The sequence below is a fragment of the Theobroma cacao genome, chromosome 5 (genome assembly GCF_053813885.1).
Source record: "Theobroma cacao isolate CCN51 chromosome 5, ASM5381388v1, whole genome shotgun sequence".
Taxonomy (NCBI): Eukaryota; Viridiplantae; Streptophyta; class Magnoliopsida; order Malvales; family Malvaceae; genus Theobroma; species Theobroma cacao.
In genome coordinates this window covers 6,507,141-6,521,854 of record NC_142643.1, presented here as the reverse complement: position 1 = coordinate 6,521,854, position 14,714 = coordinate 6,507,141, and the positions used below count along the sequence as shown (strand labels likewise).

General features: G+C 34.7%; 1 protein-coding gene across 1 annotated transcript; it reads left to right on the top strand.

Moving 5' to 3' along the window:
- The first annotated feature begins 12,012 nt into the window (after positions 1–12,012).
- UBQ1 (ubiquitin extension protein 1) lies at positions 12,013–13,675 on the top strand. The gene is made up of 5 exons (XM_018122451.2): positions 12,013–12,172; positions 12,270–12,356; positions 12,460–12,562; positions 13,321–13,387; positions 13,482–13,675. Exons 1-5 carry the CDS (start codon positions 12,070–12,072, stop codon positions 13,506–13,508), a joined length of 387 nt encoding a protein of 128 aa, XP_017977940.1. The 5' UTR covers positions 12,013–12,069; the 3' UTR covers positions 13,509–13,675.
- The last annotated feature ends 1,039 nt before the right edge of the window (positions 13,676–14,714 follow it).

Genomic DNA, 14,714 nt, shown 5'->3' with positions numbered 1-14,714 from the left:
AGATGCAAGTAATTCAAAGCATCAATGACATTGTGCAGAATAAAGTACGAAGGCAAGAACACACTATCCAAGGGTTGAGAAACGACTGTGACTTGATGGAAACCGCCATTGAGGGCTACAAGGCACAATATGAAGCTGTGAGGCGAGAGTATTTTCATATGAGGGAAAGAAATGATTTGTGCACGCAAAGCCTTCAAAGAAAAGAAGCCGAAATGGAATAGATACTGAGGCAGATGAGAGAAGTAACGTTTAGGGCATGAGCGATGGCGTACAAGACAGAAGAACTCAAGCGAGAGATCCTTTCGAGGGATGAGTTGAGTGAGCGATTGATTGATCACTTTAGGACAGTTCGGGACCAGTATGATAGAGTTGGTTTTTCCTTTTGGTAATTATGTAAATGTTTTGGACATGGATGTAATCAGATCTTCAGTTTTATGGATATGGATTTTCTTATGGTAAATGTTGGATGGCCAATATTTTTTCTATTTTCCTTTGCAAAGCATTTCATTTGCATCATAATTGCATGATTCATTTAAATAAAATATGAAAAATAATAATAAATAATATGCATTTGTCAACATTATTTTAATAAAATTCTAACTTATGCATTTGACCCATAAAGAACAAAATTTCAAAGAAACAAACTCTCCATAGATATAACACAAGAGCCCGCTCTAAGATCATGATGGACGACCATTCGAAAAGAATGGATAAGATAGAGAAAAGATAAGAAGAGATTATGGGCCAGTCGTAACATTCATGGAATAAAATATTTAATTTAATAAATATAATGAACTTAAGCTTTTTCTCGATCTTATCCATTCTTTTCGAATATTCGTCCCCCATGATCTTAGAACGAGCTCTTATGTTATATCTGTGGAGAGTTCGTTTCTTTGAAATTTTATTCTTTATGGGTCAAATGCATAAGTTAGAATTTTATTAAAATAATGTTGACAAATATGTATTATTTATTATTATTTTTCATATATTATTTAAATGAATCATGCAATTATGATGCAAATGAAATGCTTTGCAAAGGAACATATGAAAAATATTGGCCATCCAACATTTACCATAAGAAAATCCATATCCATAAAACTGAATATCTGATTACATCCATGTCCAAAACATTTACATAATTACCAAAAAGAAAAACCAATTCTGTCATACTAGTCTCGAATTGTCCTAAGGTGATCAATCAACAGCTCACTCAACTCATCCTTCGGAAAGATCTTTTGCCTGAGTTCTTCTGTCTTGTCCGCCATCACTTATGCCTTAAACACTACTTCTCTCATCTGCCTCAGTATCCATCCCATTTCGACTTTTTTTCTTTGAAGGCTTTGTGTGCACAAATCATTTTTTCCCCTCATCTGAAAATACTCTCGCCTCACAGCTTCATACTGTGCCTTGTAGCCCTCCATGGCGGTTTTCATCAAGTCACAGTCGTTTCTCAACCCTTGGATAGTGTGTTCTTGCCTTTGTACTTTATTTTGCAAAGTGTCATTGATGCTTTGAATTTCTTGCATTCTGGCCATCAGAGAAGAATTTGCTGCATTTGATCCCTTAAACTTGCTTCGCCATTCATCTCGCTCTTCCAAAGCCATCCATACCTTTCTTGCTGTCTCTTTCTTCATTTCTTCTAGCTCATCCCCATGTCCCCGCTTCATGTTTGCCATCTTTTTCTCAAGTTTTTTCCTTGTCAACTCGCTCTCTAATAGGACATCTTGGGGTTCTGGGTTTACAGAATGCTTTGATGCATTTTCTAAAGGGCACACAACATCTTTCACCCTTTGTGCATGCCAAGTCACATATCCTGTGATGACTTCATCGGTAAACCTCCCTTGATCTACCTTACTCGTTTTTTTCCAATCTTGCGCAATTTCCTCAATTTTCTTCAAAGTTTTCAACTTTTCGTATGCAAACTCCAACTAATTAAGCTGATGAGTCATAGGCACGAATTACTCGGATCTAAACTATCTTCGTACCATTATCGGTGCATAACTAATGGCTCTTCATAGTTCCATCAGTGGCACCCATTGCTTGTCCCCACACTTATACATCACTTGCATCCGTGGCATCCAAGGGGTTCTCCAAGTTACTTCGACGCTTATCAACCTCTTGAGCCTTGCGATCCACTCTTCTTTCTTCTTGCTATCCGGCCATTCACTCTCGTAGAACTCGAGGACAGGACAACTCGTAGAAAAAAAAGGTTTCCAAAATCTGCTTACCTTACATTCAAAGTGGCTTTTAATCCATATGGTTAGAAGCTGGGCACACCCGATGAAACATCCCTTACCTTTACGCCGACAGTAATTCAATGATCTAAAGGTTTCGACTAAGATGGATGGAGTCGGGTTGATATTCCTCATTACTTGGTTGAAGAAGTCTATAACTGATACATCCACATGACCCAGAACCTTCGAAAAGACCACTAAGCCGTATATTGCCATCGCGAAAGCTAGGAAACCTTGCTCATCTTTCATGTGTTTTCTAATGTACCCATTCAATAAGCTTCATGGAAGGCATTCTGTGTCCCTTTTCTTTTTCAGATGCTGATGCATCTCTCTTGTAGTCATACTTAGCAATTTGGCCAACTTTCACCAGTGTCCAGTCTTATGGGCCCTCCAATATATCTTATCTGGCTGCATCTGCTCTATTCAGAGTAGAGAGGAGTATTCTTCTGTAGTTGAGGTCATGTCCACCTTGTTAAACACAAAGCAACGATACGAAAGATCCCAAAACTGGACAATAACTCTAAGCATTTGGTCATTTATGGGTACATAGAGAAGCCATGCAATATGTCCATACTTGCTCTGAAAATTGTCTCGGTGAGCGCATCTTCACTGATCCCAAATACTTATCATTTTCGTGAAATCATTCTGTTGAAGATCAAGGTGAACTCTTTCTGGCAAAGTTGAGACATGTCTTTGAGTCAAATAATCTCCTTCTTCTTGCTGAGCTTGCCTCATCTGTAACTTTATCTCATAGTCATTTCTGTACTTATTGAGTGGATTTGCTAATGAAGATGCCATGGATGTAACTGGGATCTCTTTGGTTGAGTGTTGTGCAGCCAATTTTCTCCTATATGCAATTATGATTAATGCAAATGAACATGTAAAATGCAAATGACAAGCAAAATAAACTTAAGTTAGTATAGTAAAAATAATAAAGTGTTAAAAATAATGAGAGAATAATAATTAGTATAATGGGTATTACTAACGTCATTAGACATTATCTACTCCACGATACTTTATTATCTCATGGGGAAATTTAAAATAGAGGGAGTAGAAGAAGTTTCTTCATGTGTACTTGTTTATAGGGTACACTCTCACAAGTAAGGCCCTACCTAGGAATAAGCTACTCTCAGTATTCTATATGCTGAGCTGGGATTATAGACGGAGCTAAAGGTTCCCAAATCGTTCCTCACTGTTGTCCACGTGGACTAGTAAGGCACCCCGGTCCTCACCCATTACAAGCTTCAAATGGACTAGGTTAGATTTAAGTGGGAGTCTTCACTAGCTCGTGCGGAGGTTATCACCTCACGAGAGCATAGCTACTAAACTCCCTCCTAAAAATGGACATAGTCCGGGTAGAAGGCTTATGCATGAATGCAAAATGTGTTGTATGTGTGAAGGAACACATTGATTTTGGACCAATAATCTCACATCCCTTTATCTTAAATCCCCATAATTATTAAAAGTAATAAAGTAATAAATACGAAATAAACAAATGCATCAAACAAAATATGTAGAGCAAATCATTAATACTAAGGAAACATTGAATTATTTAAAGCCTTGGATAACCTATTATTATTTAATGGTTCGACTCTCGGCAGTCCCCAGTGAAGTCACCACTTGTAGTAACTTGCGAGTCCGAGAACCCGACCGCCAGACGTGATGAAGACACACTAAGAGTTACCACCAATCTTTTTTCTAGGTGTGATTGGTCACCTATTTACTCGATTCTAATCGACGGAGTCTTAAATTAATGTTAAGCTTGCCGAGAGAATCTTAAACTGGTCTACGTTTTTCTAGATCTAGGTTCGGGAGTACGGTTACGCCCGAGGAAGGATTAGCACCTCTGATATGCCCGTTCCATGAACGGTACTATTTTTAGATTATCTTATCGGGCTTTAATCTTTAAGTTCATTATATTTCCTTAGCTATAATTTGCTTATTTTATCTCCAATTTATTAAATTATTTTATTCCATTATAAAATGAAATGCAAATGTGAGGCAAGATGAAATGCATGGCGTGAGATAAAAAATGTCGGACGAATAACCTTTTATCGAGGACGTTCTCCCGGATCCGCCCATCATACTGGTGGGATCTGGGGGTATTATTTGAGCCCTGCCAGTACTATTTTTTCATTTTTTTCATTCATTTTTTTGTTTTGTGTTGTTTTTTTTTGTTTCTTATTATAATATTTAATTAACAGGTAAATAATATTCATTAAAAATTAAGTGTCTACATAACTAAAATTAGAACTTATATAAGTTGCTTTGACAAATAACTTATCTATAGAAAAAACTTATAAAATAACCAAACAGATTTAGCTTAACTTTAAAACTTATTATTTTTCATAAGAATTTCATAATAGCTTTTAAGTTAAAAAAAAAAAAAAAGTCAAATAGGCTCAAAGTGTTATCAATTCACTTGGACTTATGCTTAACTTAAATGGTAAACAGCAAAGAACAAAAAGTTTAGTGAGATTTGAATATATCTTCTTTTGAATTATAAAATTTTCTTTTATGGAAAAAAAAGAAAGAAAAAAAATATTCTTGTTCGTGTTATCAAAAAATGAAAAACGACAAAAAGGGTATGAAGGAATGTGAGTACATTCTCTGATAACAAAATCAAAGGTACAAAGAGTATATATACATGTGTTTCAACTAACCTAGAAGAAAGGTAAAAAAAGAGTTTAATTAATTACAACTTTAACTAAAAACTAACATTTAAAAACTTAAATAGTAACTGTTTCAACAGTCACTGCATTAGGCCTATATTCAATTGATATGGTGTGTTTCTTTGATTAAATGAAATTGTGTGTTTTATTTTTTCTTCTTTGTCTAGCCTTCCGCTTTCCTTATCTTTTCATCAATCTGGGTCTTCTGTTTCCCTTTATTTCTTGAGCTTCCTGGACTTATTATTAATACACTATCTGACACTTCCCCTTAAAACGAAGTGTGAATGTCATGAACACTCATATTGCATAATAACTTTTGGAATTGTCTTGGTTGTAAACCTTTTGTGAACATGTCATAAAATTGAAGCCGTGTTAAAACATGCTCAACTTTGATTTCCCCATATAAGATTTTCTCTTGAATGAAGTGACAATTTATCTCTATGTGTTTTGTCATCTCATGAAACATAGGGTTTTTGCTGATATAGATTTTTGATTGGTTGTCACTATAGAGTTTGGTTGATTTCAAAGTCTACCAACAAGTATTTTAACCATATCATCTCACAGCATGTTGATAATATGGATCTATACTCTACCTCAGTTGAACTTCGAGCTACAGCCTGTGGTTTTTTTTACTTACAACTTATCATCGAATCTCCATTTAATATACAATAGCTTGTTATAGACTTTTTGGTGTTTGGGCATCCTACCCTGTCAATGTTTTAATATTTTGTGATTTTTAGATTGGACCTTGGTTTCATTAGAATTCCATGACCTAGTGCTCTTTTTAGGTACTTCAGCACTCTGTGAGCTACATTGAGATGCTTTTTTGTTGGTTTATCCATGAACTGAGAAAGGACCTGTACAACATATGATATATCTGGTCTTGTAAAAGTAAGATATAATAGTTTTCAACTAACTGCCTGTACCTTGTTAGATTGTTTAATTCCTTATCTTTATTTATTCTTGACAACTTGTGATTATAATCAACAAGGGTGGTTACTGGTTTGGCTCCAAGCATTCCATATTCTTAAAGTAGATCCAATGCATATTTTCTTTGACATATATAAATGCCCTCTAGTAACTGAGTAACCTCAAGTCGTAGGAAGTACTTTACTACTCCTAAGACCTTTAGTTTGAACTATGAACTTTGGTATTCTCTCACATCATTTGCTGCTTTGGTTGATGTGCTACCAACTAGAATGTCATCTGCATAGATCAATAATGTAGTGAAAGCTCCATCTGTTGAGCTCATGGTGAACAATGAGTAATCCGACAATGATTGTTTGAATCCATACTGTAAAATAGATGAAGTTAGCTTGGCATTCCATTACTTAGAAGCTTGTTTGAGTCCATATAAAGACTTATGGAGTTTGCAGACTAATCTTGAACTTCCATGACACTCCACGTTAACTTCATACCCTGTGGAATCTCCATGTACAGATCTTCATTTATATCACCATGAAGAAATGCATTATTCACATCTAAATGAGACAGTGTTCAGTTGTTTGCAACAGCTAAAACCAGGAATAGTCTAACAGTTGATTGTTTTACTACTGGACTGAAAGTTTCTTGGTAGTCAAAACCTTTTACTTGATTATTTCCTTTGGCAACCAATCTTGCTTTGAACCTTTCTATCTTGATATCAGCATTTATTTTTTCTTTATATATCCATTTGCATCCAATTTGTATGAGAATATAAAGGTAGATGTACAATACTCCAAGTTCCATTGTCCTCCAAGGCTTTTAATATGAGATTCATGGCATCTCTCTAATGAGAATGCTTAACTGCTTGCTAGTATGAACTGGGTTCTTTTATGTTTGATAGGGATATTGTGAAGGCTTTATGTGTAGAGGATAGATTTTGATATAATAGGTATTTGGATATAGAGTGTGAAGTTACTGTGTCTGTATGGGATGGTATATCTATTTCATAATCATTTAAGTATTTTAGAGTGTGTTTAGTTCGAATGCTTCTCCTAATTGGCTGTGTTTGATTAGGATCAAAGTCGATTTCTGTTTCATCAGTATTGTGACTAGTATGCAAACTATCTGATACCAACAAGTCATTTGAATTTTCATTTAAGTATGATGAATTTGGCTGGTCTAAAACTAGAATAGGCTCAACAGAAGATGATTTAGCGAATGTATGGTCTAAAAGTGAATGATTAGTGAAATTAGGTTCAAAAAGAGTATGAGAATTGTCATGCATCTCAAGTGTTTGATAAAATGCAGATTGATGTTTATCATGCTACCTTGATAGAAAAGAAAAAGAATCTTCATGAAAATAATATTTTTAGATATTAGGACTCTTTGTGCATCAATATCATATACCTTATATCCTTTGGTGTTATTTAGATAACCAACGAAAATGCACTTACTAACCCTTTTATCAAATTTCTTTCTATGTTTGGCTAGAGTGGAAACAAAGCATAAGCTCCCGAATACTTTAAAATGGTCATAAGTAGGTGTTTTTTTATGAAACAATTCATATGGTGATCTGTTTTGAAGAATTTTGGTAGGAACTCTGTTTATAATGTGAATTGCAATAAGTACTGCATCTCCCATAAAATGAAATGGAACACATGACTGGTGCATTAGGGCTTTTGCTACAAGTAGAATGTGTATTTTCTTTCTACAACTCCATTCTATTGTGGAGTATCTACACAAGATAACTGATGTATTATACCAGTTTTAGGATAAAATTCAATCATTTCAAATTCCTTCCCATTATTTATTTTAAGACATTTAATTTTAGCATCAAACTATTTTTGAACAATACTATTAAAATAGGGTATAATTGATGAAACCTCTGATTTGCTTTTCATTAAAAAAATCTAGGTACATCTGGAAAAATCAATTATAGTTGAAAAAAATCTATGACTAGATAAAGTAGGGTTTTCATATGGACCCTAAATATCCATATGTACTAACTCAAAAACAGTTTTAGAACCTTGAACTTGCATGGGGAATGGTAGTTTCTTTTGTTTTGCAAGTGGGCATACTTCACACGATAACTCATTTGAACAATTAATTTATGGAAAAACTTGATTTATTACATTAATTCTCTCAAAAAGAGTATGACCAAGTCTAAAATGCCAAAGATCAAAGTCTTTATGTCTTTGTTTAAAAGAATTGATTGAAAAACTAAAAGGAGTCTTAACAAATTTTTTAAAACTAAGTTGTGACAAATCTTGACCATCTTGGCTATCCTGCATTAGATACAAGCCTGAAAACACCCTAGCAACCCCAGTCACTGTCCATGTGGGAATATATTGAATAACACAATATGTGTCAATGAAGAGAACATAGGTTTCTTTGATTTAGTCAGCTCACTTACTAATACAAGGTTGAATTTAAAATCATGGACACACAAGACATTTTCAAGTATCAAGAAGGGGGTTACCTTCGCTTTTCTATGTGAGAAACAATTGCTTTACCATTGTTTAGTAGTTGTACAAAACAATTTTTAACAGGTGTGGCTGAAATAAAGTTATTCAGAGTATAAGACATTTGGTTAATTACACTAGAATCCACAATCCAACTATTTTGTTTTATCATGAGATTACTAATATGTTTAAATCTAGATGGCAAGTTGTTTGTAGTATCAAAACGAGAATGGTTGGATGTAATACTTGCAAATGTTGAGTTCACAAAGGAATGTTTTGTCTGCTGGCTATTAGGTGAATTATTCTTACCATCATTGCAGTTTATGCTATCCTCGTTGAGGAGATCCATTAATCTGCTAACTTGTTGCTTGATAATGGACATTTAAGACATATTGCTAGCCCTCACCTGATCCTTATCATGATTTAACTGTATTTCATTGGCTTGCATTCAATTGTAGCAGAGACATTGTTTACCAATGCTTTTCCTCTCTTGTGGCTTGATTCCTTTTTGGTGAATTTAAAATCTTTAGGAAAACCAATTAATCTATAACACTTGTCCTTTGTATGACCTCTTTTTCCACAATGATTGCACATCAGATCCTTTTTCATTTTCTTCCTTGCATCAGTTGTAGTTAACATGGCAGAAGATTCAAGGACAAGTTCTGATTGAAACAGAAGATTTCTTTGTGTCTCTTCCCTGAGAACTAGGTTGTATACCTTATCAAGTAGGCTGAGCATCTGGGTAGTTGAAACCACCCAACCGATGATTTCTAGCTATTTTGGTTGAAAAAAGTTTAGTCAATCGACTCCGATTGAAGAGTCAGTTGATTGTGGTGGTTTGGGAAGTTAATCGATTCGGTCATCAATGGGGAATCTTTCCCCTTGACACCGATCAAAAAACTGACCCTTATAAAGTGAAAGGTTAAGCTTTAACTTTTCTTTAACATCTTCTTTCTGATCATCCTTTCACTCTTTGCTTTGAGAACTACTCACGACTTTCACAGGGGTTTCAGTTGAGCTTTTTCCATGAAATTCATTACAAGGACATGAAACTATGAGGGCATACCAATAATTCTTAAAAAAAAGCAAGTGAACTGTGAATGTTCTTTGCTACTAAAAGGTTTTCCCTTTTTCTATTGAAAGTGTTGAGAAATAATGGATGTCATCAAGGGTGATGCTATGACAACATTTGAGAAAGAGATTAAGGTTGTTGTTTTTGAGGTTATTGTTTAATAATGAAATCAAAGGTCTGGAAAGAAAAAGACCAAGGCTTACAAACACAACTAAAACATGCCAAGGATTCAACTGAAAGCTTTGAGAGGATGTCTATCGCCACCATGTTTGTTATGCCAAATTTACTTTGGCAACTGTTAGAACAAGCATGGTTGATCACTATTTGATCGGCTTATCCTTTGGCTTTGTTGATGGAGGCCGGTTCCACCACCTCGATTGGCTTGATAGGTTGTGGCCTCTTCCACAACCAAGGCCAACCGAACTGCCTAGTGCCCCCCTATTATCAAGAGGAGAGATAAGATCCATGAGGATGATCTGTGATCTGATAGTTGAAAATGATTCATTAAAAGCATTTGAGAATTTGAATACTATATCTTTTTGATACTACTCAATATACTTCTTGAAGTAGTTTGAGTTGCATTTTCCACACTCACAATGTGGCAATAGTTGAAAGCTTTTTAATTCCTCCCAAATACCATTTAACTTGATGAAGTAGGCATCAACTAACTTATTCCCCCGTGTCACATTTCGCAAATTGAACTGCAAATTGCATACTCTTGTGTCATTGGGTTGTGCAAAATTTTGCTTCAATGCATTCTAGATTTCAACTCTTAAATCCATGTAAAATATGGTTGAAGCTATGGTTTGAGACACAAAGTCCAATAACTAGGCAATTATCAAGTTGTTGTAGTGACTCCATGAAAGGTATAAAGGGTCTGTTATTGCAAGTTTTGGTATGGTCCCATTTGTGAATCCTAACTTGTTCTTGATGAAAAGTGCTAAAATGAAAAAATTGCTCCAAACCACATAGTTATTTGTGGTTAACTTAGGATTGATTATGATTGACCTTGGACGGTTTATGTGATGGAGGTAGTATGGTGATCGTGGACTTGAAATAGGGGATATCTGTTATGTCGATTCAAATGCTGCTTGAGATACTTGTGGTCTCGAAGTAATAGATTCAGTAGTAGACTCAGCCATTTGATTACAGCTAAATGCTAGATGATGAAATAAAACTAGAAGAAAATGAAAAACTTATTGGTGATTTTTGTGAAGAATGAAATCAATAATAACAGTAAAAAAAAAAAAAACAATGAACAAACTTGCAATTATTGTTGATTTCTTGAAATGGATCTCCACAACAGCCATACTTGCTCTAATACCAAGTCAGAAAATGAGAGACCACACAAAGGGTATGAAGGAATGTGAATACATTCTTTGATACAAAATCAATGGTACAAAGAGTATATATACATGTGTTTCAACTAACCTAGAAGAAAGGTAAAAGAGAATTAATTACAGCTTTAACTAAAAACTAACATTTAAAAACTTAAATAGCAACTTTTTCAATGATCACTGCACTAAGCCTAGTTAGTTAATATGGTGCGTTTCTTTAATTAAATGAAACTATGCATTTTATTTCTTCTTCCTTGTCCAGCCTTTTGCTTTCCTCATCTTTTCTTTAATCTGGGATTTTTGTTTCCCTTTATTTCTTGAGCTTCTTGGACTTATTATCAATACACTATCTAATACATGCATAATCTATGTTAATTTGTCTTGACATAAGTGACATTTTAAATCCTTTTATGAAAACAATTGAAATTCGTTGAAACGACATAGGGAAGAGATTGAAGACAAAACAAGACTCGTTTTTTATTTTTCTTATATAAGGATTCATTTATTTGTATTCCCATTCTATGTTTATATCAATTTAACATATTGTTTTACAGAAATAAAAAATTGACTGAACTTTAATTTAAAGATAAAAAAAAGAAATTAAATCATTATGAGATATGAGTGAATTAAAATTAAAAAAAATGAAGTTGATAATTTTAGAAAGTATAATACTTTAAAAAATTCTTGAATTATTGGAAAAATTTAAATTTATTTTTATTCTTCTATTGTATTTAATCAAATTCTTATAATCAAATAAACCTTTATAATTAATAGTTGACTAATTGTCATTAATCAATATGCCACTTGTCATTTGATGCTTATGTGGTGCTGACGTGAACAATGAAAAATTTCACATGATTATATCATCGTGTAATACTAGCATGTCATGCCATCGATTATTATGCTATATGAATATGTCATGTGATATAGAATGACAAATTATATTTTGACTAATAACAATTAATTAATCAGTAATTACAAAAAGTTATTTTATTCAAAATAAAAATATAAAAACTTAATTAATGTAATAAAAAAATAAAATGTATTTAAATTTATTTAAATTATTTAAAATAGATAATTTTTTTAAAAAATATCATACCATTTTAAAATGATAATTATAGTTAAAATTGGGCTTTTGTAGTTATAAGCCCATTCAAATACCAAAGAATTGTTTTCCTTTTTCGGTGGAAAGAGAAAGAGCCCAGTACACTATCCAAAAAAAAGACAAAAGAAGAAGAAAAAGCCCAATACATTGACCTGCAGAAGAAAGAAACCCTAGAACATTACTATAAAACCGTGACATTTCCCAACTGAGCCGCTCATTCTTTTTGTGACGGCCGGTAAAAGAAAGGACAGAGCCAGGAAACGATGCAGATATTCGTGAAAACCCTCACCGGCAAGACCATAACTCTCGAGGTCGAGAGCAGCGACACTATTGATAATGTCAAAGCCAAGATCCAAGACAAAGAAGGTAGCTTTTCCCTTCCTTTCCCTTTCCTGTTTTTTCACTTCTTTTCATCTTAAAATCAGAAATCACTTCAAAAAGTTTAACTTGTATGAACTAAAAGGAATACCACCGGACCAACAGCGTCTCATCTTCGCCGGAAAACAGCTCGAAGATGGCCGGACCTTGGCTGACTACAACATCCAGAAAGGTTTCTCTTTTGGGTTTACTCTCTTGTTAACGATATTTTTAATTTTTAATTTTGATTAATATACTTAACTAAGGTTTGTCTTTTCTGGTTCTTCTTTGGGTAGAATCAACGCTTCATCTAGTATTGAGGTTGAGAGGTGGAATCATTGAGCCTTCTTTGATGGCTTTGGCTCGCAAATACAACCAAGACAAAATGATTTGCCGCAAGTAAGCTCCTTCTGTTTTCCTGTACTTTGTTTTATTTTATGGGTATTTTTTAGTTATTGGTAAGGGGGACCTGACTTAGCCTCTACTGTTTAGTTGAAATGAGATAGAGGTCATACGAGGTCCCAAAAATGATTGTAACCATTCTTCAACTTTGTCAGCTGAGCTAATTTTCTTGGCAGTTGGTTTTCATGAATGGCACAATGGAAAGATTCAATAAATAAATTCCATTCAAATTTTTAATGTTTGATATCAGTGATAATGGGACTACAAGTTGAACCCTCTTTTGAAGTAAAAGAATGTAACGGAGGGCATCCTAGTTCCCAACATTGAAATTTCCATTCTTTAACTTTGTCAACTGGTCTAATCTTTACTTGCAGTTGATTTTCTAGGTTGGTACATGATATTTGATGCTTTGCCCCTTGTGTATGAGACTTGATAAAGCTCAAGATTAGTTTTTTCTAATTGTTTTGAGGCTTATTTAAAAACACTTATTGCGGTGTTCTTGTGGAGATTGATGTCTCATATAATGTAGGATTTGAGTGAATGATTAAGTCGAAGGGCCTACTGACATGAACTAGTATGCTCTGATTCTTCAATGGGACAATGGCATTTTATCAGTTAATTTTTTTCAGTTTTGTTGAATATTATGGTTTAAGTGGTATCTCCATGTAAAACTATTAAATATTTGTGAATGTTCTTAATTTGTTGAGTTTTTGGTCACTGAAAAATATTATTCTCCTAAATTTTTTGTTGGCTAGGTGTTATGCTCGCTTGCATCCCAGAGCTGTGAACTGTCGAAAGAAGAAGTGCGGTCATAGCAATCAGGTTTGTGTTCTGTATTTGGGTTTTATGTAGGTTGTAATATTCGTTGAACTTCCTCTTGTTGCTATGAACTAAATAACCCTTAACCTTCTTGCAGTTGAGGCCCAAGAAGAAGATCAAGTAAACTACGAGTGGGGTTATAATACCTGCTTTAAAAGCATTTGAATATCAGACTTGGAAAATTTTTCCATTTAGTTCTTTGCTGATCTGTTTTGTTGACATGTGATGTCGGGATTTGGCAATTGATGAAGATTTTGAGTTTAAATTGAGGTTCAATTTTATGTTTGACTACGCTAGGTGTTTTCCTTGTGTGGATATATGTGTGGGATTGCTCTAATCTCCACAAAATGTTGTAAGAGAAGATCTAGTGTGGACCTGGAGTTCCTTACACTGCCGTCGACTAAAAAGAGTTGAAAAAAAAGAAGTTGCAACTTGCAAGGCGAATTCTCAATTGAATATCTGTCAAACTTTTATAGTAGGTTGCAGAAAATGCAACTTCATCGCTATGAATGTAAGCATAAGAGTTTAACAATAATGGGACATATTTATGCATTAGACTAAACATATGGGCACGCATGTGAACAAACAAAGCGGCAATCAATTGAAGAGATGGTCTATGCGGGTTTAGCTTAACAGAATGCAGAGGATAAGCGAGACCATGTTATTTCCGTATCATCTCATGGCAGTATGGCTTGCGGTATCCCAGTCATTTTATACAGTGATCGTCGCATTTTGTCTCATTGTAAGGCTACTACTGTAGAAGAGTCCTTTAACATTAATTTAGCCGTTAGGCCTGTTCATCTCTTGGGCTCGGTCTATCACTCCTCTACACCCTCAACCGTCACAAGCAGGCCTACTGATATTTACTCAACTTCCTAGGCCCTTGGCAGCTAAGCAGGCTTCAGCCACAAACTCCTGGCCTAAGTGCTGTTGAGCCCTTTTTGAGCCGAACCACCCTATTCAGTCTTCTTACTCTTTTGCACATTGTGTTTCCATACCTAGTGCTATCATTGTTAGAACTCGAGGTCAATACTTGACCCGATTCAAAATCTTTACTTGCTCTGTATGGCGATCCCTGCTTATCGAGATGACATTCTGACCGGTGCTATCCACTGTTTTGGAGCAAGCCCCATCTTCAGCATTCCACCACTGTAGAGCTTCGGAATTAGTTCCAGTGGAGAAGTCTGCTACTGCTTCTGATAGCTTATCTGCTTCCCACGCTTAGTTCTGCAATTCTCTCCTGCTCATCTCCACCACAGAGGCCAAAACGAGGAAACACCGTCCATTAACATTGAGCTTAATTTTGGTTGGAAAACTCATCTTATTAACC

Bases quoted from the DNA above. Each gene is read 5' to 3' on its own strand.
- UBQ1 (XM_018122451.2), top strand. From the start codon at position 12,070: ATGCAGATATTCGTGAAAACCCTCACCGGCAAGACCATAACTCTCGAG. The intron at 12,173-12,269 runs GTAGCTTTTCCC...ATGAACTAAAAG, and splicing joins CAAGATCCAAGACAAAGAAG to GAATACCACCGGACCAACAG. The intron at 13,388-13,481 runs GTTTGTGTTCTG...ACCTTCTTGCAG, and splicing joins AGTGCGGTCATAGCAATCAG to TTGAGGCCCAAGAAGAAGAT.